This window comes from Protopterus annectens, chromosome 6.part0, assembly GCF_019279795.1.
Source record: "Protopterus annectens isolate FY-2018-M chromosome 6.part0, PAN1.0, whole genome shotgun sequence".
NCBI classification, from domain to species: domain Eukaryota; kingdom Metazoa; phylum Chordata; order Ceratodontiformes; family Protopteridae; genus Protopterus; species Protopterus annectens.
This window is the reverse complement of record NC_056737.1, coordinates 1,322,404,274-1,322,430,580: the sequence shown is the minus strand read 5'-3', so window position 1 is coordinate 1,322,430,580 and position 26,307 is coordinate 1,322,404,274. Positions and strand designations below refer to the sequence as shown.

Sequence of the window (26,307 nt, the reverse complement as noted above, 5' to 3'; positions counted from 1 at the left end):
ATTAGTTTAAGGGTGTGTACACACAAAAAAGCATTAGTTTAAGGGTATGCACACTTATGCAATCAGCATATTGTACATTTTTTATTTTTTATATTTTTCCCTTAACAGATTTGTTTGTTTCAATTGAATTGTACAGGTTATAGGTCACATTAAAGGTGGGAAAAGATTTGAAATTATTTATTGTGGTCTCTTTTTTATATCACAAAAATCTGGCATTTTAACTGGGGTGTGTAAACTTTTTATATCCACTGTATACCTGGGAGTCGGGCTGGCAACTCGGCACCGTAAAAATCCACTGCCAATCATTAGCAGACAGGAGTTCTGCTGTGGCGACCCCTAACCTGGAAAAGCCGAAAGACATACTATGACCCTCCTCACCAAGCTCTCTGGCCACTCTACTAAACTAGCCTAACACAGTACTTGAGCACTCAGGATAAAATACTCCTTTCTCTGTCAGAACAAACTGAGATGCCTCACCTTGAATGACAGATGACTACTGATTCCATAATACTCCCTCTCTCCAGAAGTAACAAAAAACTCCATCATAACTCCTTTTCCTTCCACTCAACTTACTTGTAGGCCTCCAGCTCTCAAGACCTATGGAAGCTCTTTTCACTGCCCTCCTATTTCCTTTCGAGCTTGACTCTTTTTAACCCATCCCTTCCTCTACTTCAGTTAAGCTCCATCTCTTTTCTTTTTCTTCCTTCTACTCTCTCATACTATAGTGTCAGTGGCTCAACAGGTAGGGGTCTTTGGTGCTAGGTTAGAGAACTGTGGGTTCAATTTTCAAGTCGGTATTTGGAATAAGTTTCCAAAGAGGACACTGCAGTACAGCATTAGTGGGGTGCTGGTCTATTAAATGTGCCATCCTTTGAATAGGACATTAAACTGAGGTCTTGTCAGTGAGTTGGTGGTAGCTCAGGTGATGGCACTTACTGAAGAAAAAGTAGGGCGTTTGACTAATATATTCATTACCAATTACTTCTATATTTACATCTAAAGCCAACCACAAAGCATTCTATAGCTATATCAAGAATCTAAATGGGAACACTGAGATCTGCTCTGAGTTACAGCACAAAGGCACTAAATATACAGAACCAACTGATATTGCCAACATCCTCGCAGATAGGTTCAGTATTAACTTTACCCCCCTCTCACTCCCTAGAGGGCCCATCTCTAAACCGGAAGAATGCAAAGTTCCTATAACCACGGATGCACAGGTAAAAAACACGCTCTCCAAAGCCAAGAATACAGCATCCACGGGACCTGACAACATTCTCAGGCTACGTTCTACACGAACTACAGAATGAACTGGCACCCTACCCAAGTACCATGTTCAAACATAGCCTCACCTCAGGCTTTGTACCCACTGAATGGCGCACCGCGACGGTTATCCCACTCCACAAAGGGGGAGCCACGACGGACCCCGGGAACTACCGCCCCATTAGCCTGATGAGCCTGGTCTGCAAGGCCATGGAATGTTATCATCGTGGAACTCATAAAGACATTGGTAATCTCCAAACTCTGGACCCTACCCAGTTTGGATTTGTAAAAGGCAGATCATGTCTCCTAAACCTGATTGACTTCTTTGAAGCAGTCACCAAAGCCATAGATGAGGGTAAAATGGTTCAAAAAGCTCATCTAGATCTCGCCAAGGCTTTCGACACCATCCCCCACTCTGGAATTATAGATAAGCTCACTGAACTAGGTATAAATATAACTATCAGATAGAAGTAAGCGCAATAACAACCAATTGTATTAAGTATTTGTTCAGCTCACTCTTAGTTGGTTTCAAAAGTTGTTATAGCACACATCACGATGATTGGTAAGAATTGAAAACAATTTCATTGGCCCTTGAATTAACATGATGACAATCATTGGTTTGAATTCTTCTTTTGTATTGTTGTGAAAAGAAATCTTTGGCCATTGGCCACTAATCACATCATATGCAAATTATGTATTCCTGTATACAGCATATTTATAGAGCATAGCTATATACTTTTTTCAGTCCTGATGAAGTTCCTAACAATAAAGGAATGAAAGCGCTAGACAACAGTTCGGCCTCAGCTGTGTTTTTTCTCCATTCTTAATTTTATTAGTTACAAAGTTTTAATTGTTTATTGGCATAAATCCCTATGTCACAAGATGGGTTGCCAACTGGCTCACGGACAGAACCCACACTGTGAAAGTAGCGGATTCCAAATCCGACATCAGACCAGTGACAAGTGGAGTACCACAGATTTCAGTCCTGGGTACTCTCCTGTTTGGAATCTACTTCTCTGAAGTGCAGGCCAACACAGAAGGTCTTTGGCTAACAAGGTTTGCAGATGACTGCAAACTAGGAGCCATAATCGAAACTCCTAACAATGTGGACAAACTACAAAAGGGCCTCACTAAGACAGATAACTGGTGTCAAAGCCATGGCCTGAAGCTCAATGCCAAAAAGTATACTGTCATCCCCTTTGGTAAAAACTCTGTACCCATGAACTACCACATAGCTGGTAATCTACTTAATGCTAAAAATGTGATGAGACCTTGGAACACAGGTGGACAGTAGTCTCTCCTTTAATAATCACATCGCCACGGTGGTCAGGAAATCCTTCTACGTGGCTCATCTCATCACAAAAGGATTCTCATCCAGAAAAACAGAGGTCATTGTTCCCCTCTACTCATCACTCATTAGACCCATTACAGAGTACAATGCCCCTTTTGGTATGTACCTCAAGACATCTACAACAACTGGAAAGACCACAGAAATACCTCACAAAGAGGATTACTGGCCTCAAACAGATGCTCTATGTAGACAGTCTCAAAAAACTACAGCTTTACTCCATCGCATATCGCCTACTTAGGGGCGATCTCTGCCTAACATACAAAGCTATGTCAAACCCAGAGCTGTTGGACATGCTCCACTTAAAGAAATCCCAATCCCTCCGAGATACACGCTCTAGGGACCTAAACCTTGTCACCACAATAAACGGAACATGCTGGAGGGATAGATTCCTGTCCCAGAGACTTCCCATACTCTGTAACAGACTACCTATCTATGTTAGACAGAGCTTCTCATTAGCACTCTTCAAGAAAAATCTTGATGATTGGATGGGAAATGGGAAATTCACCCCGGGAATCACTTCTGTGGCTCTGCTCGACAGGGGCACAGGAAAATAATTTTCTTGGGTGGCGAAAGCCAGGGTACATTTTTGGCTAGGCTTGTATGGACTCTAGGGCCGATAGCCTAGTACCTACCTATGAAACTATTTGCAAATCTCCATACAGCATAAACCTCAATTTAAACATTACCCCCACTCTTATCCACAACCAAAACATTTTTTTTCCAAAATCTTTGTCAAAGCCCATTTTCCACTATATTTAATTTCATTTAGTCTCTTGTTCCATATAGTCCATGAAGCATAAAATATTACTCTGTCCATTTTCTTCACTTCTTCCTGTTTTCGTGCACCATAATAACCAAATTCTATTGTCCATATTTATTTGTTCAAATTTTAACAAACGTTTTACCCTATTATCATTACATATTTTGAGTATGCATGTATGCCCTCCCCGCGGTTGGGTGGATGTTTGAAAGACATGCATAAATGGGCGTGCCTTCATTGAAGGTTGAACGTCGAGCTGGCACCTCGGCATTCGTGAAAATCTATTGCCAATCATTAGCGGACCGGAGTTCCGCTGTGGCGACCCCTAACCGGGAAAAGCAGAAAGACAACAACATCATTACATATTTCTTTGCACAAATTATTAACTCTTTCACATTTCAAAAGCATGTGCTAGTCTCAAACTCCACATTAATTACATATTCTATCTTGCTTTTTTTTTTTTTTTGTATGGCATATTTGCCTTAACCAGCAATTTTCTAATAAACAATCTCCATAAAAAAATCATTAAATTCTTTAATCTTTTTAGTTACTATATCTCATCATTATGGCTTTTTTCTTATCTATTTCTAAATCTTTCCATTGATCAATACAATAAAATGTTTTCATAATACTAGAGTACCATTTTCTTTCTATTTTTCTCACATATATTCTTTATTTTCCATATCACAATTTTGTTTCGGTACCCTCTCATGTCTTCATTCACAATGCTTTTACTTCGTTTTTTTAACTTCCATTCCTTCCCACAATTCTTTGTATTTATAATATAGTACCATTTATATCAAGTTTTTATTTTCCTTCATAATTTCTTTTAATACCTTATAGAAAATTAAAGATGCTGCATGTACTATTGGGTTTATTAAACCCAAACCTCCTTGCTCTTCTTTCATATACAGAATCCCTCTCTGCCCATATAAAAGAAAATATACTCATTAGTACCTTTTCATACTTAATAGTAATCATATATATGTTAGGAGTATCTGGATGGCACAGTGGAGGAGCAGTAACATTGTTGAATCACAGCAAGAGGTTCTCTGGTTCGATTCTCAGCTGGGGTGTCTTCTGTGTGGAGTCTGCATGTCCTCCCCTGCATTCATGTTAGTTTCCTCTGGGTGCTGTGGTTTCCTCCCACGTTAGAAAGACATGCATCTGGAGCATTTCTCCCCGGGCCTCCGCTGAAAATTGACTTTGTTCCAAGTCGGACTTTTCTGGTAAACAAATGTTAAATAAAATAAATAAGCATTAAGCAATTTTTCCTATTACTCTGGTGTTCAACAAGTGTGCTTTTTTTCTACATGAAAATCTATATGATTTCCAAAAATCAGTCATCGCCTTTACTTCTCAGAGTACATTATCCCACTGTTGCCTGTATTCATTCCTTCCAAATGTTACTCTTAATATATCTATATATCTTTCATTAAACTCCGCACCTCATACCTTCATACCCAAATCCTTTACTTTGCTCCTTATTTATATTTGAAAAATTAAGTATAAATTAAAAAGTGACTTACCTTTTCCATCCATACTTAATTTTTAACAATTAACATATCCGCATAATTATACATTACTAGCAATTGTATTTCCTTCATTATTTTGTATTCTCCACTACTTGACATTTTATTAATTTCCTTCACTATTACATTCATGACTAATAAGAAAATTACACTACTAGCTTGGCAGCCCTGCTTTATTCCACATTCTGTTTTGATTTTCCCCAATCCAGCAATTTACATTTAATTTCAAATAGCTCCCTTCATAAGCAGATTTTATTACTTGTAATTTTCTTTGCTTAAATTATATGCCTGCAAAATTCCCCATAATGATTTATATTGAATAATATCATAAGATTTACTTATATCCCCTATCATAACTTCACTTCTACATTTTTATTTATGATATCAATTATTTCTCATTATCTATACCTCTCGACTTCCTTTTCTTCAGAATACATTTTGGTCATATATTCTACCCATTTTTTGTAACCTATTTATTATTCTCAAAATTTTTATAATCCGTATTATTCAATGTTACAGATCTCCAAATTTTTATCTCCTCTATTTCCTTTTTTAAATATAAATCTTAACTCCTGTACATATCTCTAATTCTAGTTTCTAACCATTCATTCATAACTTCTATAAAAATTATTTTTTGCCACTTTCATTTCTTTATACATACCATATTTAATTCCGTCCAGTCCTGTTGCAGAATTCATGTTAATATCTTTTAGAATTCTATTCAATTCTTTCATAGTTTTTGTTCTAAATACTCTTATTTAACTTTTCACCTTTAAAATTGTGTTCTATGTTTTCTTCTTTTAACAAACTCCAGTGCATATTTAATAATTTCGTATACTCCTTCTTGCTGTCTTATTTGCTTACCTTCCTTATTTTTTTTATTTCTCATATTATTTTTCATTTTATTTTACTCAGATATTGTCCTACCTCTTTTTCCTTTATTTGTAAACAATATTTTGGCTTATATAACAAATTAATTTTCATTTGATTCATTTTACATATTTCTTTTTCATAAAAGGAATTTTCTTCTGTCTCTATTTCTTGACTTAATATCTTGTATCTTTCTTTTCTTCCTTACACATTCTAAAAACATGTTTATAATTCTCTCTAATTCTCTTAAAACTCTCTCATACTCGTATGATTTTTCCATAATTCCATAAGTTCTTTTTTCTCTTCTAAATCTAATTCATTTTCATTAATTCTCTTTATTCTTTTCCTATTCTTATATATTCATTTTTCTGTACTTTAACCCGTATAGCCACATGATCTGAAAATCCAGCATACTTCCTTTTTTTATAACTTTCAAACCATCTGATATTAAAAATATATTTCTGTCCTAATTTCATTCCTTTTATGGGTCCAGTGGTTATTCTCCCATACACTTAACTTTCCACTTCCAAATTTCTTTAGAAATTTGAGCATTACAATTGCTCTTATTTTCCTTAAATTACAATTAAAAATCACCCACCACTATAATGTCCATATTTACACAACCATATTCAAGAATATTTTTAAACAGAATTTCTCTCTCTTTTTTGTTACATGTGCATATAAAGCTATACTTCTATACACAGATTTTTCCATCTCATGTCTATTGCTGTAATTTGTCCTAGTTCCACTATGGTTACATCTAATATTTTAATGCTTTCTTGACATAATATACATATGCCCGAGCAGGTTATTTCCTCATGTTCCAAACTACTGCACCATTCCAAAGTTTTTCAGTTTGTGTTCTTCTTCCTCCGTTAATAACCAGATATATTCTAAAACAATAATGTGCATATACTGCAGCACATCATTGTAATATACCTATTCTCCTTTTAAGATTTTTCATACTGTTCACATTTAAAGCTAATATTTTCAGCTTTTAAGAAAAGTTAGTGTAATAAAATGTTTATCCCTTTCCTTCATTTTATCTAAGCATTATGTTTTTGGATTTTCTTTTCCTTTAACTCTTTTCCTTATCGAGTTTATTTTACTGTGTGCCAATCAGCTTCCTCACTTTTCTCCTGTTTCCTTTTCCTTGTTACTTTCTTTAACTTCATGTATAACCTATCAGTCACACCTTTTTGTACATTTTCTTGTATAACACATTCTATCTCTCTATCCTATAAAACTTCATTTTCTTGTGGATTCATTTCACATTCTAGCCATGAATGACTAGTACTGCCACATTTTTCACACTTTAAATCACTTTTTTTGCATTATGCCGTTTTACCACACATCTTTATCACATTAATTGATAAAATGATCGTTTTTTCCACAACAAAATAGTTTGATCCCTGTATTTCACAAAACCCCTATTACCATGAACATTAATACTACTAGGTACATGCATAACAATCATTTTCCATTTTTAGTATTACTACACATTCCCCATCCCTCAGTCCAGAGTCCTCTTTCATCATATATTTTTGTAGTGTCCTTTACTTCTTTACATTTAGTTAACAAATGTTCTTTCAGTTCTTTTGCTTCAACTTCAGTTCTAAACTGGATTATTCTTTTTTATGCCTGTAAAAAGCTTGCACCACATATTCTGACCATGGATAAATATTTTTTTTATTCAAATGCACCCCAAAAATGTTCCATGGCCTGCCCAGTATCAAATATCAAGTCACAAAAAATCTCTATTAAAATGAATGCTCTTACCTATGACACCCAGAGGTGCTATGACAGTCCCAAACCTCATACCTGTCCAAACTTTCTTTTTTTTTTTTACTGCTCACACATACTGTATTACTTTGTTTCCTTGTATTTCTTCCTTCTTTGCTCCTTTTCCCACAGTTTGTGCATAACTTTTTGACTCTTGACCTTTTTCTGGCACAGCCTCTCCCTTTTCTTCTATTTTTTCCACAATGTTACTCCATGAAATCACTGCTCTGCTTTCTGGCTCAATTTGGATTACCATTTCTTCCAAATAATCATCCCGCAACCCCCCCCCCCCGACTAGAGGGTTGCAATTATGCATTTCTCAGTGGTAACTCTCTCCTTCAATCTCCTCTGAAAGTTTTCCACTGAATCCAGACCATCTCTGTTACAGCTACAATCTCCTTTTCCTCCAATGTCACTGTTTTTTCTGCACCCACAGCCTCAGAAGAAACTTCTGGTAGCGATTCTACCATTTCAACTACATTTTCAGCAACGTTTACTTAATTTTCAGCCAAAGCTGAATCAGCCATGTTTCTCCCCGTTTCTGCTGGCTGCCTCCACACCTGAACAGGAAATAAGGAAGTCAGGATGTGTAACACAAAGCCTTCCCCAGACTACTAAGATTAGGTGAAGTTCCCCTGGTGCCCAGGCCAAATTTCCCCCAGTTAATATGAATATCACTTAAGTTCTCTCCTGAAAAGGGGACGGACACTACTTGGTCACCAAAGTCCAGCTGCATGAGGAACATCTCAGATCTATATCAAATTTTAATTTTTAGACCACCAATAATTCCTTCGATGTCTTTTGCCATCTCTTTCCTTCTGTTACACTTTTCTTCTACTTATCTTCCAGCATAAGCAGTTACACAACACACAAGTACAGAAGTTATGCAAGATCTTAGCATAACAATAGATGTCCTACTGGTCACTGTTGCATAATTCTTGCCATATGGGTTGTCACATCCGACGCTCTTGCCAGGATTAAAGCTTTACGTTCCTGAGGTCATACATCCAACACACCGACCTTAGCTCGTCAGCATGGGGGTATACAGACAGATGAACATATACCACCTCAGACCATCTCCAATCCAGTGGCCTGAAGACTACTGAGAGAGGGAGACAGGTCATCTAGGAGGGGTTTTAGGTAAGTAAACTCCCCCGTTTCCACATAGCAGAGTAGAGCTTAAAGCAGAGGTAGAGAAGAAAGCTGAAGTAAGTACGAGTAGAGAGGAAGGAAGGTGGGAAGGAATACTTCAACAGTAATCAGTAAGACATCTACTGTTATGGTTATGGTAAGTTGTTAAACAACTCTATGTCCAGACTGAAATCACTGTTGCAGTATTCCTGAAACATGGTTGATTCCCAGAGCTAGAGGAGACAGAAAGAAGGGTACTTGGTTAATGATTAGATGATGTCTAGCAGGCCAGACAAGAGAGACCTTTCAAAGCAGCCTTGGAATGGGGAAAACATCAATTTTGTAGTGTGCACAGATGACCAAGTAGTAGCTTCAAAAGACAGACCCAATAGCTACTCCTTTGTGAAAGGTCCCAGAGGAAGCCATCACCCTAATGGAATGAGCTTTTGGGCAGGAAGGCACGGATTCACCATAGTGTGAACAGCAAAACATGGCCTTTGACATCCAAGTTGCAATAAATTGTTTGGAGACTATATGGCCCAACTTAGAGCTCAAAGGAAACAAACATCTGGTCAGTCTTTCTGAAATATTTAGTTTTAGTCTCAAAAAATCTCTGCTGTCTGTGAATGTCCAGAGAATGTAGAATTCTTTCCCCGTATTTTGGTGGTTGGGAAAGAATGCGAGTAGCTGAAGAGTCTGAGGGACAGCTTGCTCACTACCTTAGGCATGAACAATGGATTAGCCCAAGAGTCACCCTGTCTTTGTGGAACATAAGAAAAGGTGGAATGGCCATGTTAGGCTTTAGCTCAGAAACTCTCCAATCAAAGATGAAAGACTAGTAGAATAGTTTCCCAAAAACAGAATTTTAAAGAGGCAGAAGATACTGGCTCAGGGAAAGGGGGGCGTTAACGTAAGCTTTTCCATCACAAGATTGAAATCCCAAGGAGGAGAAATGTTTTTCCTTGTTGGGCTAAGATGCAGGACTCCTCTCAGGAATACCTTAACCTCCGCCCTAGCCATAAGAGGGGGGTTGAGAGGAAAGCAATCATTGATGATCAACAAGTGAGCTTTAACAGATGGAAAGACTGAATGAAGTAGATCACAAAGACATTGTAGGACAGCAGAGACCTCTGGTAAGTGTGGGTCCTGACTGTTTTTGCTTCACCAATAAAATCTTTTCCATTTAGTTGTGTAGGATTTTCTTGTAGTAGGTGTCCCATCTTCCTGTAGGACGTCAACAACCTCTTCAAAGAGCAGGTACCTTAGGGGAATTAGAATCCTATCATCCATAAAATCAAGGTGAGTGAAGATAAATTTGAGTGAAGAAAATCTTTTTTGTTGAATAACAAGGTCGGTTATAGAGGCATTATCCCATACTTTCCCTCTGTCAGATGAAATAGCAAGGGCAACCAACATTGTCTTGGAAAAAAGGAGACAAGTAAAAGGAGCTTTGGTGCTTCCATTTGTACCTCTAGAAGAATTTTTGGAAGTAGAGACAGTGGAGGAAGGCATACAGAACTTCTCTATCCACTGAAAGGAGAAGGCATCTGTCCTCCAGGTTGAGGGACAAGGGTCACTCGTACATAAATGGGAAGGCTGATGGTTGGTTGGTGATGCAAATAGGTCTGTCTGTGGCATGCCTTACTGATGAGCAATTGTCTTGAAGACCTGTCTCTTCAGAGGCCATTTGAGAGGGTCTTCCAAGGAGTAGCTTAGGGGGCCTGCCAGCACATTATCCTGTGAGGGAATGTATGTGGCTGTGAGGATAAGGTACACCTGGGTGGTAAAGTTCCATGCCTTCCTATTTATACAAAGCAGTCTGTGGTGATGTCTGTGTACACTAGGAGGGGTCTGGGTTTCCACATGAAGAGCCTTAATTTTCTTCAGATTTATGTGTTCCTTCAGAAACAGTGGTTGCCACCTGCCATGTGTCCAGTGTGAGCCTGTCCATGCCCCCCCCCCCCAATGCCTCATCTAAAGTGTGTGAATTTGTTACAGAGGACGGGGGGTGTGTGAAGGGGAAGTCTTGTGTTGAGACGGACTTGCTCCACCCACAAAAACAGCTCTTTTTGTGGCAAAACAGGAGAGGAATCAGGGTGCCCAAGAACTGGGAGCTGAGGCCATGCAGATTTCTGATACTACTGTATTTTCATCATGTTAAGTGCGGCTAGGGGAAGCTCTGGAATGGTGGTTGCACTGAAAATCCAGGCACCAATATCTAAGAATTAAGACAGGCTTTGCGTTTTCCCTTGAGGGCAAAATGCATGCATTTTGTGTCTAGTCTGTGTCCAGGAAAACCAGGTCATGTGTAGGAACCATGTGGGATTTTCTATGTAGTTGACTGTGATCCCAGATTTGTCAGGAGTTGAGTGAATTCTACATGATGGAAAAGAACACTTGTGAGAGAGTTTGGAGCAGCATGTTGCCCAGGTAGGGAAAGATTTTAATTCCTTGGGTGTGTAAGAATGCCACCACTTGTCCTAGACACTTTGTGAACACCCTTGGTGCCGTGAAAAGACCAAAAGACAAAGCAGTAAAACTGAAAGTTGATGCAGTAGAAAAAAAAATGGAGGAATTTCCTGCAAGATGAATGAATAGGTATTTGCAGGGAGGTATCCTTCAGATCCAGGAAAACTAGAAAAGCCCGAAGGAAAATAAAAAGCAAGTAAATGCAAAGAAATCGCATTTTGAAAGTTAATACTTTCAAGAATGTGATAAGAAGAGAGGTCTACGATGGGCCTCCATTTTCCTTTTCCTAGCACCAGAAAGATTGTGGAGCAGATGCCCTTCCCCATAAAGTCTTTTAGGACTTGTTTGATGGTACCCCGATTTAGAAGATTTGAATACTGGGAGCATGTAAATAATGCTGGTAGTGAGGAGGATGTGGCATGCCTTTCAGGGGAAAAATATTTTCCTAAGAAACTGCATAACCATCCTTAATGATGGACAGAACCCATTTGTCTGTGGAAACTTTCCCACAAGTCCAGGGAGAAAGATGTTCGTTTGGAAAGATGGGTGAGAGGACTGAGGGCAAGGGAGAAGGTGTTGCAAAGGTAGTCACAGATTTTTATTTCCAAATGGAGGCTTCTGATGGAGACTCCCTATAAGGTTTGCCAGAGTACCTTCTTTCTTGGAATTTTTGAGTCATCCTAGGGTCTCCTCTAAGGAAGAAAGTAGATTTAGATGAGTTTCCCATAGTATCTGGGAAATGGAGAGTACAATCTACCTGCAGTCTTTCATAGTCTTACCTTGGTCTTGAAGAGTTCTGAGGTGACTGGCAGCTTGAGGACCAAACAAAGGACCTTTGCCCTGGGGAATCTAAAAAGGTTGGACTTGAAGTCCTCATGGATAGGCTAGCTATGTAGCCATGCATATCTGTGAATAGCCCCAATTGCTGGTGCCCTAGAAGAGGCATCTACAGCATCATAACTGTACTTAATGCGGTGTCAGGCTATTTTGAGTGACCTGATTAAGTAAATTCTGCATTTTTCGTTTTTTCTTTTGCCATGTGACATCCACATGAAGGCGACGTGGAGGTTCAGAACTTGCAGCACGTCTATTAATGTACCTGGGATCTCCCCCCTAACATTTAAGAAACACGGTAAGGGGTCAGTCTGGCATAATCGTTATGGTCTTCAGCTCATAGACACATGGTACAGGATTTAATTCTGACCTTGGGTTATTGGCTAGGCTTAAAAAGGCTCTTCAAGGCAGTTAGCCCACAAGGGCCCTCAGGCCAAAAGAACAGTCTTCCATGTACAATGTTGCAAGGAAGCTGAAGCTGCAGGTTCAAAAGGAGCCTCGGTTAATTTTTCAAGGACGAATTTAAGGTCCCAAGGAGGAGGAACATGCTTCCTGAGGGGGGCAGGGTCTAACATGAAGGACGCATTTATGAAAAATGTTTGACCTCAAACCTAGAGGACAGAGGAGGAGATAAAGACAGACAAGCAAAGATAGCTGAAAGGTGAACTTTAACTAAAGAATATGCCAATCCAGCATGTAGCAATTCACACAAATAAGAGAACCAGAGGAATCCCCACTGAAAGTGGATCCTAGTAACAAGTCATCACACAAACTCTTTCATTTGGAGACACATGATTTCCTGGAAGTGGGTTTCCTGGTCTCCTGCAGAACGTGAAGCATGTCCTCAGAAAAAAAAAAGGTGCCTAAAAGCAATCAAAACCCTATCACCCACAGTGTCAGTTGAAGAGTAGATAAGTAAGGATGGGGAAGAGAACCCTTGTCTTACGTAAGTAGGTCCACCCTGTGATGAAACTTGTAGTGATTGTTCATGGCTAGGTGCTGTCTCGGCCAAAAGGGAGTCACCAGCAAGATTTTGGAGGAGTCTTGTTCTATCTTGAGGACGACCCTCGGAATGAGGGAAAGGGGAGGGAAGGCAGAGAAACATCTCCTTCCAAGAAAAAGACAGATGTCCACCTTTCAGGCCAGAAGACTTGGAACTCTGGTGCAAAACAGAAGTAGTTTTCTGTTCAAAGGAGAGACAAATCTGCCTGAGGAGTACCCCACTGGTGGACAACATACAACACATCTCTGAAGCATCCATTCGTGAACATGTGTATGGACCTTGTTCAGAGTTTGACAATGTTTTGTTCCAAAGGAACATAAACTGCTTGAAGTGTTACTTGATATTGGCCAGCTAGATCCAAAACTTTACGAGTTAGTCTACACAGGAGGTAGGACTGTGCCTGCCCCCCCCCCCCTCTTGGTGAAGTACCACATCACTGTGAGAGCCCTTGGAAGAAAAAGGGTATGAAAAGCTTGAAGGATCAGGAGAGCTCTTATCTCTTTGATGCTGATATGGTCCAACCTCTAATGAATGGGCCACAGAACCTGCACCTTGAGAGGGAAGAAAGCATCCCACCTAGTGTCTGAGGCAGCTGAGAAAAGTTCCTGAGAGGAGACAGAGGGCTGAAAAGCAAGTCCTGGGTTGAGAGACATTTGATGAATCCACCACTGTAACTCTAGTTCAAGGCATGGTGTAAGATGGACTAGAAAGTCTAAAGGAGGAGTGTTGGAGCCATACTGACTTTAGGAACCACTGTAGCTTCGTCATAGGAGTCTGGCTAGAGGTAGCATAGGAATGGTGGAATTCATGAATCTCAGAGCCCTAAGAAGTACTCTGGTTGTAACAGAGACTACAGGAAAAGGGACTGAAAAAAGGCGAGTAAGAGTCTTGGGAAGTGATGGAGAAGCCAGCACAGGAAAAGTCTGCAACCTACAACAAAAAAAACATGATCCTGAGAAAGAGTTAGAAAGATTTCTGGAAATTTATTGTAACCCCTAGGCTTTGCGAGAGGCAAACAGCATAGAGAAGGTGCTGATGAAGATCTCTGGGGAGGAAGGCTGAATGAACAGGTCATCCAGATAAGGAACAATTTATATCCTCTTCCTCCTGCAAAAGGCAATCATAGGAGCAAGGCATTTGGTGAAGACCCTTGGGGCAGTAGAGAGGTCAAAGGGCAAAGCAGAGAACTGAAAATGTAAGGAAGAAACAGAGAAATGCAAATATTTCCTGAAACGGGGATGACTAGGGAATATGAAGATAGGCATCCTTGAGATCTAGAGAAACCAGTAAAGACAGAGGTAGAAGAAAAGCAAACAGTCTGAAGGGACAGCATTCGAAAGGAAGGGATCTTCAGAAAGGTGTTCAGCTGAGAAAGGTCCAGAATGGGTCTCCTAGTGTCTTCTTTCCTGACAAAACTCCTTCCCCACTTTGAGGAACAGGAACTGCTTGGATGGTTCCTTGAAAACAAAGGCCCTGGAGCACATCCAGAAAAAAGGACATCTGTTCCTGAGGTTGAATGCCCAGAATAGAAGAAAAGGCCTTCCACACCATGAAGCATCCCTGATGCATAATGGCCAGAACCTAGGAATCCAGAGTGATCCTTAACCAACTGGGAAGAGAGAGGGAAAGATGAAGAGACAAAGGATTGACGAAGTAGACAGAACCTAGCTTGTCGGGAAAAGGAGGCTTCTAAGTAGCAGGAGTTTGAGTAGACTTAGCAGGAGGAGCTCTTCTAGAACCTTTTAACCTTTGGGAGGAAGGGGAGGCTGCCTACACACAAAGGCAGGCTTAGAGGGATAATGCCTCAAATTTAGGAATAGGGAAAATAAAAATATGCTTCAATTCCTGCAAGACCTTGCCTTTTACTGCAGGAACTTAAAGCTCAGCTGCTGTGTAACCAGAGATTTTTATTATCAAGGGAAGCATCCATCAATTTCACCTTAATATCATCAGGCAAAGGCTGTAGACGAAGCCAAGACTAATGCCTCAACGAAAAACCAAAGGCAGCAGCATAGGCTGCATCATAGCTATATTTAATACAATGGCAAGCCACTGGAGAAGAGGATCCCAACAAAGAGAGGGACGAAACCTTCCAGTCAGAATCAGGAAGGTCAGAAATAACCTGGTATGCCTGAGAAAGAAGAGCCAAGACTTACCTGGTCATATAGGTTTGATAATTAATAGTGCGAAAGGTCAGGGTGGCAACAGTACACTCCTGTTTTCCCAGCCATTCCATGGCCCTACCGTCCTTATCAGAAGGAAGCAGTTTAGCAGAAGGTTTGTCTGAAGAGACAGACAACAGAGGAGTCATCAGGACGACACTTAGTTATCTGGCGCCTTGTAAAGCCTGTCAGGCTTTTTAGGGGTTGAAGGGAGGGAATCACGAGCCTGAGAAGCTGCTGAAAAAGTGCCCAACAGGGAAGCTAGAACCTAAGGGACAGTAGACGACTTGGGGGATTCCATGTAGAGTAGTTCATAATGCCACTTTTGGATGTCAGAAACCAAAGTACAATCCCATTTAAAGAATTCCATCATACGAGAGACAGTAACCCCAAACAAAAGTTCAACGGGAGAATTTGGTCTAATGGAATCCTCTTCCTAAGAACCATGGTCCAATGGAGAAGGAAATCTGAAAAGAGTAAGCCAAGGACTCTTCCCCTGAGTCCAAGTCCCCATCAGAACAGTCCTTCTCCCTAGGCCTCAAGTGAAGTAGAAGACCAGAGGTGGTGGTGGCGGGGGTCAGGAACAAGCTCCCTGGGGAGGCTTCAAAGTCCTGAATGCATTAAACAACCTGTGCAAAATCTTGCCATTCATGATGGGGGATCTTTGAGAAGGGGAAAGGTGTTTAGTTCTCTGCTTTTTTCTTTTGAGGGATGTCAGTTCTAAAGACCTTACGAGGTTCAGATAATAGCTGACCATCAATGTAGTGGGAATCTCCTACCAAACATCTGCAAAACTCCCCTTGGTCTCCCAGATATCATCAGCCAACATTTCCTCCAACATCCGAAACAGATGTCTGCAGAGCCTCAAAGGACGTTAAGAAGCCAGATCCATGCCAGCCTCCAATGTGGTCACAGCAGATGAATCCAATGGAACAACTGGATGATCCCCTGGGCTTTCACTGTACTCGCAAGAGACATCCAGGGGAGGAAGTACAGCAGGCAAATTTAACCTTTTTTGGTAGTCTTCGTGTTAGACAGCTGACCCTCGGGTATGGACTATTACATCATCACACCCTGTGCCAACAACTTAAGACATTCGTTCTCCAGGTAGACAGAGAGAGATGACTATGAAGGGTCTTAGAGAGACAAACGGTTGACAAATTGAGCATGTAGTATGGTTGTGAGATGCACCTAAACAAAAAGAGACGCTAATTGTGATGGTTTTTATGGGGAAATCTGTCTTCCACACTGACATTTTCCCTTTCTGGATGACATATAACCTTGAAACAAAAGGAAAGACAAGAAAACCCCAATAAGGCACTTATCTGAAAATGGCTTGGTAACTAGCACAAGCAATGGTGTGTTCAGACATACGATCGAAGATGGCATTCGGACTGGTAGCAAAGAAGTTTCAGGTATGTACATCCATACGCCAACTTTATGTCCTACACAGTGAGCAGGGAGGATACCTTTGACATACAACGTACTTAAAAACCTAAGGCTTTGGTATTCTGAACGGATGTTGGGCTACCCTAGGCAGGGAATCCATTTAGTAAAGGATACTGCAACAGTGATATGGATGGACATAACCAATTGTGACACCTTTCCCAGGTGATATAATTCATACTAAGAAAAAACTTAACTTTCAGAGTTGCGCAGTGTTTTCCTCAGTAAATAAAATTATGAAGCTGGGGTATGAGGTGAAAGCTTTCATGTTTAAAATGCACTTTGTTCCTCATTTCAGTGGCATGGCTAGTACACAGTTAACAAGCAAGGCAAACAAAAACATTTGATCTAAAGCCTTCTTAACTTGTGTAATTATATAGATATGCTAAATAAGAAATCATTGAGAATGAATTAAAGAGGGCACCCCCACCCCAAAAGAAAGAAAAAAATGCTTTATGTAGTGCTCAACTTCTGACAGAGCCTGTCAGTTGGTCACTAGTATAACCAAACACAGACTGTTGGGCTGAGATATGCAACACAGTTGTACAAGATATCAAAATGAAGAGCATAAGTCCTTGGGGAAACTCTGACCATTTTACAAAGTCAAATGTGGTAACTACTATGCTGCCATGAGAAATTAAGGGCCACAGAATGAGACGAGTGGCATCAACTGACTGGCAACTAAACTGTGCCAGTGTGCCACAGGACTGTGAATATGGTAGACAGCCTGGGCAGAACAAAGTAGGTTAATTTCTGGCAGAGAACAGGCACTGAATGCAGGTTTCATACAGTAATAAAACTACAGTCTGGAGCATCAAACTATGTGGATAAAAGACAAACTGATGTGAGTTAATAAAGGACCATTTACATTATGCTCCATAGCCCACTGCAGGATAATCTGAAAAGTAATAAAATAAAGAAAAACAATCGATCAATAAAAAATGCAAGCAACCATTAAAGGCAACCAGCAGTTTGCAACTAGTGAGCATGCCAGGGTACCTGTGACTGAAGAAATCCTGAAAGAGACATTCCATTCTGCAATCAAATTAGCAAGATAGTTACTTTACAGAAACAGCTTTGTGCCATGCTAAGAATGCCCCTTACTCTCTCCAGTAAAATAAGTCAGTAAGACCACAATACACTCTCCCGTGTAGATACAAATGGGCCAAAATAAGGCTGTGCTATACTCTCCCCTGTAGTTGCAAATGGATGAGTAATCCAAGTCTCAGAAGAGTGCAAATGTTTGCATTTTAGGCAGATAAACAAGTTTGGTAAGAAGGCTAACAGTGGTGGTCAGTTTAATATGTAATGGCATGTATTGAGAGATTACATTTAAAAAGCCTTAGCTGGTATAAACAGAGTTAAAAAAAAAGCTTTAAGTACTAGAAATCCAAACAAATCCTGTATTTCTACTTACACCTGATGTGCCAATCTAATGAACTTTACCTGTGGGAATCCTGCTATGGGGAACACATGACAGACTGGCAGGGTTAAAGCACTGTACATTGCACTGAAGTTGTGTTCTAAAGCATCTCCCTGATTTACTTCATTGGTCTATAAATCAGAAATAAAATGGAGAAAATTAATACAAGGATTTTTATTTCACTGAAACAACTTTTGCAAACATTTGAAAAAAGATTTTTCTTGGCAGATCACAATTAAACTTATGTTCTAAAGAAAAGAAAAAAAAATCATGTCTGCAAAGCAATTTGCTTGTGTATGATTACAAATCGTCTCAGCCACCACTACAAGATGTAAAAGAATGCACAGCTTTAATAGGCAATATAAATATAAAGGTTCTTACAACGGCAAATGTGAATCTTTATGTGTAAAGATTATATACGTTAACAAACAAATATTACAATAAAAAAAACAATTTTTGCTGAATCTATCATTGAAAGCCTTTTGCCAAAATCAGAGAATGGCACTTAAAACAACTGTGCCACATTTTTACAGCTACAAAATCGCAGAATCTTAAGAGGTTCTTCCTCCTCTTTTTTCCAAAGACTGTACGTCCTCTGATTTGTTATATATGTATGCCTAAATGCATATGCAAATATATACAAATATGTGGGGGTATGGGCAGGATTATCTATATCTAGCAGAAAGGCTTTGGTATTTTCTGAAAGTTAATTTTTCAATTCATTCAACTGCAGCATTAGTTCATCTCGCTACCACAAATCCTAAACATATATTCTTACAAGATCAGATCACCTAGGAGAAGGCCCTTTACAGTGAATAAATGCCATGACTGCCTCTTCTAATAGAACAAGCGAATCACATTTCAAAAAACTCTTCACCTTTTGTACCCCAGCTAAGTGTACATCATGCACATTAGGCAGTGTGTTCAGCATCTTTATTCTACTTTTTGACAAATCATACACCAGCACAACCTGAAGGATAAAAAAACCTGTAAATCTGCCAGACGTAAAAACCCAAATGAAGATGTTGGAAGAAAAGGCCATCCAGACACCAGAGAAAATTTGGGAGGTGATAAGAACATATTACAGATGACATTTCCACAGATCAACTTATCTGGTAAACATGCATTATTCAGACCACACACTGAAGGTGCTCTGCAGTAACGAGAAGAATCAAACTGTGAAAAATTAAACCTCACTAAAAGTAAAACAAATAAAAAGGCAAAAACTCAAAAGGCAAAGTCCTAAAGCAGTGAGACAGATGTCTGCTCGAATCATGGAATCGCAGTCCAAGCAAAGGTATAAACTGATGACCAAGTGGCTGTAGTACAAATGTTCAACAGCTATTAAGGAAATCTAACTGGGCATAATTATCAGGATAAAACAAACGCTGTTAGTTGTCCTAAAGATGAGCTGTCAAACAGCAGAACAAAACCTATGATAACATATCCTAAGCCAAAGATATCTTGCTGTAGTTACATAGCTAATAGGTTTGAAAATATTTTAACTTGTTCTTGAAAGTATACCTTTGGATAAATTAGCAAGTTCTAGAACTTTTTTCCATAGCCAGGGCACAACACAGATGAAAGAAAATATTTCAAAGTGAGTTATAGTTTTTAGGTACCTTTACTACACTCAATTGCTGGATTTCAGATCACTCACAACGGTACCCAAAGCCTAGAATTACTGGGGGGACAATTTTTGTGAGGAGTGAGCTGAGCATTCATGCACGCTGTTTAGCTAATGCTGACATTCCAGCCAGTCTTGCCATGTAAAGAGGAGAATTGATGTGATCAGCAGCGGTGATTGGGATCAAGTTTAGCCATTATTCTGCATAAAGTTTATCAATTTGAAGAATGGAACAAAATGCAAACAATGCAAACTCATAACTATACATCAGGCTGAACAAGAAACAGGACTGTGCCGCTGCAACCCAAACTTGATAATCTGCATAATGAAGGCCACAGCTCCTGCTTTGCCATACTGAGCAAAGCTTGGCCCCTGACACTCAACTAACTGTATTCTCCTTATCCAACCCTCACAATGGAGTGCTTTATGACCAGAAAGTACAGTTGTATAAAATCTTACCATAACAGTAGATGTCCTTTCTCTTCACTGTTGCAGTTTTCCTTACAGTAGGGATCCCTTGTCAAGGGTAGCCTAACTTCCGGCCAGTATACCAAAGCCTTTAGGTTGCTTTAAGGTGCGCTGTACATCACATGTATACCCCTTGCATAGCATAGGGCATAAAAAGTCCGGACATACCATCCTCAAATAATGTCCCAAGTAGGAATGCCAGTTCAAGGAAAACAGGTAACCATACATCCAGAAAACAAATGGATCGGGGGAGGAGGGAGTGACTGCTGCAACAGTGAAGAGAAGGACATCCAGCCTTATGGTAACATTTTACACAACTGTACTATGTTCTTCCATTTCACTGTTGCAGTATTCATTATATTAGGGAGAGTGCCAAAGCTCAGGAAGAGGATAGGGAGGAGGAAGGACCAGCAGAGCCCTCCAGGAAACCATGAAGGACAGCCCTAGCAAAACAAGCTCTACAGAGTCCATCCAACTTGTAGTACTTGGTAAATGCATGCATAGAAGTCAAGGTAGGTGCATCAAGAATAGATTTAGTATCCAAACCCTTGAGAAAAGCTCCAGAAGAAGCCACGGCTCTAGTGAAATGAGCCTTAACAGAGTAAGGAAGGCTCTTACCACAAAAGGAGCAACAAAAAGAAATAGCTTTAGAGATCCAAGAAGAAACAGTCTGCTTGGACACAGCTAATCTTAAAGGCCTACAATGAAAGGAAAGAGCCAATCAGATTTCCCAATAATCTTAGCCTTATACAAATAAAATATGAGTTGTCTATGCACATCCAATGTGTGAAGCACCTTCTCACTAACAGATTGCGGAGAAAAGGAAAAAAACTGGGAAAATGAATAGACTGATCAAGGGACAACTTATTCACCACTTTGGGCATAAAATAAGGACTAAGTACACAAGGAGACCCAGTCTATACCACTCAACCGTACTGAATTCCTTGGTATTTATTGGGTTTGAGGGCAAAATAATGGGGTGCCATAAATTTTATTTGTTTATGGGGAAAGTCCGACTTGAAATGAGCCAATTTTCAGGGGAGTCCTGGGGGGAAACGTTCAAGACGCATGTCTTTGTAACATGGAGGAAACCAGAGCACCTGGAGAAAACTCGAACACGAATGCAGGGAGGACATGCAGATTCTGCAGAGAACATACTCCAGCCGAGAATTGAACCGGAGAACCTCTTGCTGTGAGGCGACTATGCAAACCGCTGCACCACTGTACCGTCTCTGAGTGGCCCCTTCACTTACAGTTCCCCCCACAATTTTTAAGTTATGGCTGATGTCATCATGCATTGCCAGTGTATCCCGCAATGTCAACATGCAGGGGCAGCATGATAACACCAGCTTTGTGAGGCAGTACCTGTCTGTCAGACTCTGAGACTGGGAGAGTCCTGGGAGATGGACTCTATCTGTATTAATGTGGGCAGAGACATTTGTTCTTTATCGGCATTCTTCTCAGTCTAGGTAAAATGCTTAAATACATGATCTGTACAGGAAATGTTATTTAAAAGGAAATTTTGCTGCACAGTGACTTCCATAAAAGCTTTGCCTTTTGTTCCAGTGCATTTTTTGTATCTACCAATATAGGCCCTTGTACACAGAGTTCTAATTTCATGCACACAACAGATTTACTATTTTCTTTAATACACAAAGGGAAATACTACACTGTGAACACAATCCTGTTTTTGAAATATTTTATAGTAGAAGTGAGGGAAAACAGTCCAACACACATTAACAAGTTCTTCACATATTAAACAAAAAATGCCGCCATCTTTTCATATCCTCTAGCTTTGTTTTCAACATATTTTGTGCTGTTTTTGAAGATTTCAGGCAAAGTGCTGCTTTAACTATTATTGTTCTGTTCACATTCTGTACTCCCGATACAGCTCTGCATTGGACTCTACAACTCCCATGATGTACAGGAAAAAAACGGAACCTCTCATGCTCTCTGCCTGTGACTTCTTGTCTACAGTCCGTGAGAAACAAGGGAAGCGTTAAGTAAAACAATATAAGCCATGAAAGTCCTTCTGTGATTAAACTCCTCTACGTGCCAAAGTGAGGCACAATTCACCCTTTCTATGCCACCTATACATTTTAATAAAGTTCTGCAATTCCAATCCCCCACGTAAAAAGAACAGTAAACACCAATGGCGGGGGGACAGGACATTTTTGAAATAGTAGGTTTAACCAATCATTGACGTTCACTCTGTCGACACTGTTGCCTGCTGTAGAAGGAGAAGCAGTCTCGCTGTAAATGCAATACATTGCATTTTTACATTACTAGACTACTAAAAGAGAAGGCAAGAGCCTGTATGCTTTAAGTAACTTAAAGTTATAAAATAGCCATAATAAAAGTGCCGCAAGTGGTCTTGTGCAGAATGTTATGCAGAATGTAGTGGTCTTCTTGAAAAGCACTACATTGCAGTTCAGGCAGGTTTAATGAATGTGGCCCTTTAATAATTGTAACAAACTTCTCTGTAGGACAGTAACCTTAAATACTTGGAGTCATCCTTGTCCCCCATCACCTTTCTGCTTCACTGCCATTTTCAGCATGAGTTTACAAGCTTATACCAGCAGAGTAGTTCGTCTGAATCAGCAGTCCAAGGTCGCAATAGAGATTTAACACCGTTATGATTTTTGAATGCATTTTAAATATTGTGGTTTTAACTTTGAATCTTGGTGTGTTGTTCTAACAGCTAGTTTAAGAATATGTCTGAGCCAGCTGAAAACTGATTGTTGTAAATCCGATTTTGTTTAGCCAAGCTGACTCCTGAAACTTACAGGTAGTTAAAGTGGTCTTATACACTGCAGTACACACATACGTTGGCGTTACTCTAAATTGTGATTTTTTTTTATAGACACCTATTTAATTATTATGCACTTTAAAACCCTGGAAGGTGGTGTATCGTGCTGCACGGACAGATTTTAAATATTGCTCGTGTAAACTCAGACAGCTGCTAGAATAACAAGTTTTGTGTTACTATGTATTCTCTGAGGGATATGAAGTTTGAAATTCAAATGCCTGCCATTACTTATTTGGTGACTTCAATCTTCATGTTGGCATCCCATAATTCCATTGGAGTGGGTGGGGTTACATGATTATGTATGCAAATGTTATGTTAATCAGCCTCCCCCCCACGACTTTTGGCCAGCAGTATCAACTTTTCATGGGCCTTTATCCAGATTTGTAATGTTTCCATGCTGAGCGGTACGACCCTGTCTTTATGAAACACCAAAAAAGGAGGACAAGCCATAAGGGCTTGAATCTCAAGACACCCGTCTGGCAGGAGTATGGGCTAACAAAAGTACAATCTTCTAAGAGCAACGTTGCAAGAAGGATGAAGCTGAAGACTCAAAAGGAGCCAGAGTCAATTTTTCTAAAACAAAATTAAGATCCCAGGAAGGAGGAACAGGCTTCCTAGGAGGCCTAATATAAAGGCCATCTTTTAGGAATTGTTTAGCTTCAAATCTAGAATAGGAAAAAAAAGCAGACAAGCACAGACAGCTGATAAGTGGACTTTAACAGAAGAAAAGGCCAACCCGGCATTGAGCAATTCACACAGATGAGAGAACCAAAGGAACAGCCACAGAAAGTGGATCCAGGTTACGAGAAAGACAAACAGAAAACCTCTTCAATTAGGATAAGCAGGATTTCCTAGTACTGGGTTTCCTGGAATCCTATAGGACCCTAAGCACATACTCAGAAAAAAAGGTGCCTATATGGAATCAAAATCCTATCATCCACAGTGTCAGCTGAGAGTGGACAGGTGGGGATGGATGAGGGGATCCCTTGTCCTGTGCGAGTAGGTCCACCCTGTGAGGTAACTTGTGATAATTGCCCTTGGCTAAATGCAGAAGAGAGAACCAATGCTGTCTCAGCCAAAAGGGAATCACCAACAAGATTTTGGGAGCATTCTGTTGAATTTTGAACAAGACTTTTGGAATGAGTGGAAGGGAAGGTAAAGCATTTAAAAAAAAAAAAAAAAAATTCCCCTTCCAAGAAAAAAATAGGGTGCCCACCTTCCAAACTGTGGGACCTGAGACTCTGGCACAAAATAAAGGACATTGTCGGTTAGAGGGGAGGCAGAAAGATCTATTTGAGTACCCCACTCCCACTGGTGGACAACGTCCAGAAACACATCCCTGTGAGACAGCTATTCGTGGGATTGAGTTAAAGACCTGCTCAGTGTCTGCCACAATGTTTTGACCGGAGGGAATATAAACTGCCTGAAGAATCACTTGATTTTCTGAGTACAACACACTTCAGCAGGTTTGATAAAGGAAATAGCACAAAAAACACGAAACTCACCACCAGACAAAAAGTAGTAGTACTCTGCCTCAACTTAGACGATGTTCAGAGAACTCTAAGCCGGGTGACCTCAAGAAAAGCGTCCGGACCAGACAACATTCTGGGGAGCATGCTAAGAGACTGTGCTGTTCAACTGTCGATGGTTCTTACGGACATATTCAACACATCTCTACATCAGGCCATAATAGTACCCAAGTGCTTCAAGAACACAGCAATCATACCAGTACTTAAAAAAGTCTCAACCAGCAAGCCTGAACAACAGTTGTCCAAGTAGCTCTCACCTCTACAGTAATGAAGTGCTTTGAGAGACTGGTTAAAGACTAAACAATAAATCTTCCTGCAGAACTGGAGCCACTCCAATTTACCAGCTGAACTGTGCCACAGCAGATACCATCTCGCTGGTACTGCACACAACCACGGCTCACCAAGAAAACAAGAACTGTTACGTCCGACTATTACTCATTGACTTCAGCTCTGCCTTTTACACAGTTATACCACAACATCTGAGAGAAAAACTGATTCATTTGGGTGTCAGCACGCCAATGTGTCACTGGATTTTAGATTTCCTCATTGACAGACCACAAAGAGCACTACACTGAGCACAGGAGTCCCTCAAGGATGTGTTCTCAGTCCTCTGCTGTTCATCATGCTGCCCCGTGACTGCTCAGCTAGGAACAGCTCAAATTACATCATCAAATTCGTGGATGACACTACAGTAGTAGGCTTAATCAGCAATGGTGAGGAAACACCATACAGGGAGGAGGTGAAGCATCCGATTGGTGTGGCAACAACAACCTGGCTCTGAACGTAAACAAAAAGTACAGTTGTGTACCTACCATAAATGTAGATGTTAGAGTATATTCACTGTTGCAGTCATTACACTTGGGTTATCCTGCTGGCAGGCTACCCGCAGTCGGCCTGAATTCCAAAGTCCTGGTCCGGCGTCGGTTGCCATCGCCTCACCCCTGACGTCAGTGCGCCAGGGGTATATAAGATGCAGCAGACGACATTTTCTTCAGTTTTTCTTGCCCCAAATGTCAGGTGCCCCCAAAAGGGAAGGCTAAAAACACTGCTTATAAAAAGCATGCACTAAAATAAACAATACCTTCATCTACAAGCAAATACACCACATAGGTTGTATAGAATTGAGAAGTACAGATAAGTCCCAGCAAAGCAAGGGGGATGGTGGGTGGGTAACCTGGACTGCAACAGTGAATACACTCGAACATCTACATTTATGGTAGGTACACAACTGTACTATGTTCATCGTGTTTCACTGTTGCAGTCATTACACTTGAGTTGAATCCCAAAGCTGAGGTTGGGTGGCTGGGTCTAAATAGAATTAGGAGCGGCTATGACACCCCGCAGAACTGCAGTGGCAAAGCCTACTCTGGATTTAGAGTAAAGAGGTAAGTAGTAGTGCTTGGTAAAAGTGTGCACTGAACTCTAAGTTGCAGCCTCCAAAGTTTCCTTGGTTGGTACTCCTCTGAGAAAAGCTGCTAATGTGGCTGCTGCCCTGGTAGAATGTGGCCTAATGCCCTTAGGCACTGATTTGCCATGTTGTGCATTGCAGAAACGAATGCAGTGTCCTATCCATTTTGAAATAGTCTGCTTTGAGATAGCCTTTCCTTGTGATCCTGCAGCATATGCCACTAAAAGTTGCTCAGTCTTTCTGAAAGCTTTAGTCTTGACAAGTAAAAGCGTAGCTGTCTGTGTATGTCCAAAGAATGCAGAAGTCTCTCCCTTTTACTCTGGGGATTTGGATAAAAGGTAGGCAAATTAATGGTTTGATTAAGAGCCATACTGGATACCACCTTTGGCATAAATGTTGGGTTTGTCCTTAGAGAAACCCTGTCCGGATGGAAAATGATA

General features: G+C 40.3%; 1 protein-coding gene across 1 annotated transcript in view; it reads right to left on the bottom strand.

The window, feature by feature from the left end:
- RIF1 (replication timing regulatory factor 1) overlaps positions 1–26,307 on the bottom strand; it is a gene marked incomplete in the record, with an annotated part of 1,305,990 nt that overhangs the window by 592,559 nt on the left and 687,124 nt on the right. The window contains 1 exon segment of the mRNA XM_044074885.1: positions 18,050–18,157. Coding sequence (XP_043930820.1) covers positions 18,050–18,157 — 108 coding nt within the window.